Consider the following 2,938-nt stretch of genomic DNA (forward strand, 5'->3'; position numbering starts at 1 on the left):
CTTGATCCACCTTTTCGTGAGGCGGCTTGTGCTCTCCGTAATAAACTTTAGACAAGTTGAAGAACATGAAGCACAGACAGCATGAAGGGAAAAACAAAAACAATCAAAAATAATTAGGTCATGAATGGACTAAAATCAGACATAATAACTGTGAGAATGGATTAAAGTAACACCCACTCTTCTCTTTGTGAGTCAGCCACAATGAACTCTGCATAGGGCTGGTGTAACTGACTGTTTGAGGCTTTATTACTCACCCTGGCAGAGCCGTCCTCTTGAAGGCTGATGATGTCCAAATCAAAGACTCTCCTCAGGCCGTCTGTCTTGTTTAGAACAATGTGCCCCGTCAGTCCGTCCCACTGGGCCTATACAGACAAAGACATGCACAGAAAAACAAAAAGAGTAGCAGGAAGCCTTTTTTTTTTTAATCTGTAAAATGTACCTGACAGATCGGCAACACTGTTTCTGTGTTGGTAAAACACTTTACAGATCATAAAAACTGAATACAGACAGTCTAATGTGCAAGTGTTTTTATAAATGACAGAAAATGAACGTCACATTGTAGTAATACACAAACATGAAATAATTTGTTTAACAAGAAATTATAAAATAATGCATTCTGACTTAGAGTATACGTGGACATGCTCTTTTTAATCCAATAACTAAAGCCAAAGGTTTTCTGTAAATGTCCCTGGCTCTTTTTTCAAACCAAGCATGAGTTGTTTTTATCACTAACACTTTTTGAGCTCCAGAATTTCTTGTGAATTAAAAAAAATCACAAATTGTATTCTCTATACCTTGCAGCCAGTGGTGTAGTCTACTTTTTTGTAGTGTACGTATAAGGATAAGTCTTGTTGGTGGGTTAGGTTTAGGACTAAGGTGTGAATTGTGGATGGGTTATGGTAAGGGTCAGGGTTAGGCTATAGAAATTAATTTCAAATGAATGGAAGTCAATGCAAAGTCCCCATAAAGATAGAATTATGAGAATGTGTATGTGTGGGGGGTGTGTGTGTGTGGTGGTGGTGGTGGGGGGGTGTCCCTCATTTTCCCATCAGCACATTTGTCAGGTTTGATGTAGACTTCTGATATTCTATTTCAAATTCAATATACACTATTGCATTATTGTCAGTTGTTTTCATTGGACAACCTGGTTCCTATAAATAAAAAACAACTTAAAGATAAAACTGTTTCATTTTGTATGTGAATGGCAGCGAGATTTAGAAAATTGCACAGGAGCCGTCACCTAAACTTTTGCCTGGGGTGCCAAATGGACTGGGGCCGACACTTAGTGGAGAGATGATATTATACTCAGGTTCTTGGAAGGCAGTAGCCCTCTACTGGATGTAAGACTTGAGAAATCAAAACACCTGTGCATCAAAGGCCTCATTTCTGTGAGTAGGAAGCACTCTCACAGTTAAGCTAGGGCACATGCTTTCAACTTATGGGTACATAAATGCTGCGTAATTCATTATAAGAAGGGACCTTTACACTATCAAAACATTGAAACACATGACATGATCTAGCACTGCATCTTTGCAACATTTCAAATCAAAAACTGGGGCATAATGAATATTAAATAAAAGTACTCATACGCATCATTAACAATGTACATTCATCAAGCAAAAAGCAATGAAAGCAGCTAGCGATGACGCAGAGCTCTTGGCTCGGAGACGTGTGACCTTTTCTGACCTTTACCTCTTTGAATAAGTTCATGAAGCGAGGGCCGAAGCGCCACGGTTTGTGGCGGTGACACTGCAGCGAGCTGACCGTCATCTGAGTGGCTCTCTGGGATGCTACTGCAACCATGTACACCGCATCATACATCAAGGCTGCATCTGTCTGCACAGGAGGCAGGGAGGGAGGATTTTGTTCACACAGAAGCACAAGTAAAAGTGTAATGTTACAAGAGAGCATATTTAGAAATGGAAAAGAGATAAGATGAGAGTCCTAATTTGACCCTATGCTTACAGTCATGACTCCGTCCAACAGACCACTCTCTTGTTTGGGACCCTGCACTCTGTCCATGGACCACTTATCGATGGTGGATGCAACCCAGGGGTCATCAAAGTTCAGCAGCCTGAAACCTGTCATGTTGACCCCACTGTAGCGGTAAGGCTCCAGATCCAGAGCAAACAAATCCTGCCAGACAAGAGAGGAGAGGGTGGGGGGTTGTGGGGGTTAATTGGAATAAAAATAGTTTTGAAATTTCCCTGTCAATTAAAAGTATATTATTCAAAATTAGCATCAAGTAGAAAATAACAGTAAGAGTCAAAATAACTCCATGTGTTGTTAGTTTTACTTTTTACTTTGTGTTGTACATTTAATTAAACAACTTCAGTAAAAAAACTAAAACTCACCAGTGTTGTAAAGAAAAAGTGATAGTACTCTGTCATCATTCCCATTGATGAGAGCTGGGAAAACACAAAAAGTTATTTCGTTATAGGATACTGCAAATTTACTTATTTCAAAATATATATTTTTTAAAAACTATGTTTATTTTGATTTGTTGTAAAAAATAAAAAATAAATTAAGTGTATATAAAAATAAATGGAATTAAATGAATTTAGCTTTTGTACCAAGTTTAGTCTCCGGAAACAAAACTTGGTACAAAAGCTAGATAAAATATCTCTCTTTCTCTCTCTATCTCTCTCTCTCTCTTTATATATATATATATATATATATATATATGTTGTTGTTTTTTTTATTCCAGAAACTTAAAGAGGTCTATCTATCTATCTATCTATCTATCTATCTATCTATCTATCTATCTATCTATCTATCTATCTATCTATCTATCTATCTATCTATCTATCTATCTATCTATCTATCTATCTATCTATCTATCTATCTATCTATCTATCTATCTATCTATCTATCTATCTATCTATCTATCTATCTATCTATCTATCTATCTATCTATCTATCTATCTATCTATCTATC

General features: G+C 37.0%; 1 protein-coding gene across 1 annotated transcript in view; it reads right to left on the reverse strand.

Annotated features, from left to right (window-relative positions):
• The window catches only part of LOC119420884 (glutamate receptor ionotropic, kainate 1), a gene marked incomplete at its 3' end in the record, with an annotated part of 11,971 nt that continues 9,033 nt past the window's right edge, over positions 1 to 2,938 (reverse strand). The window contains 5 exon segments of the mRNA XM_037688305.1: positions 1 to 45; positions 255 to 362; positions 1,693 to 1,836; positions 1,966 to 2,136; positions 2,355 to 2,408. Coding sequence (XP_037544233.1) covers positions 1 to 45; positions 255 to 362; positions 1,693 to 1,836; positions 1,966 to 2,136; positions 2,355 to 2,408 — 522 coding nt within the window.

The sequence above is a fragment of the Nematolebias whitei genome, chromosome 14, assembly GCF_014905685.2.
Source record: "Nematolebias whitei isolate Nwh7 chromosome 14, NemWhi1, whole genome shotgun sequence".
In the NCBI taxonomy this organism is placed as follows: Eukaryota; Metazoa; Chordata; class Actinopteri; order Cyprinodontiformes; family Rivulidae; genus Nematolebias; species Nematolebias whitei.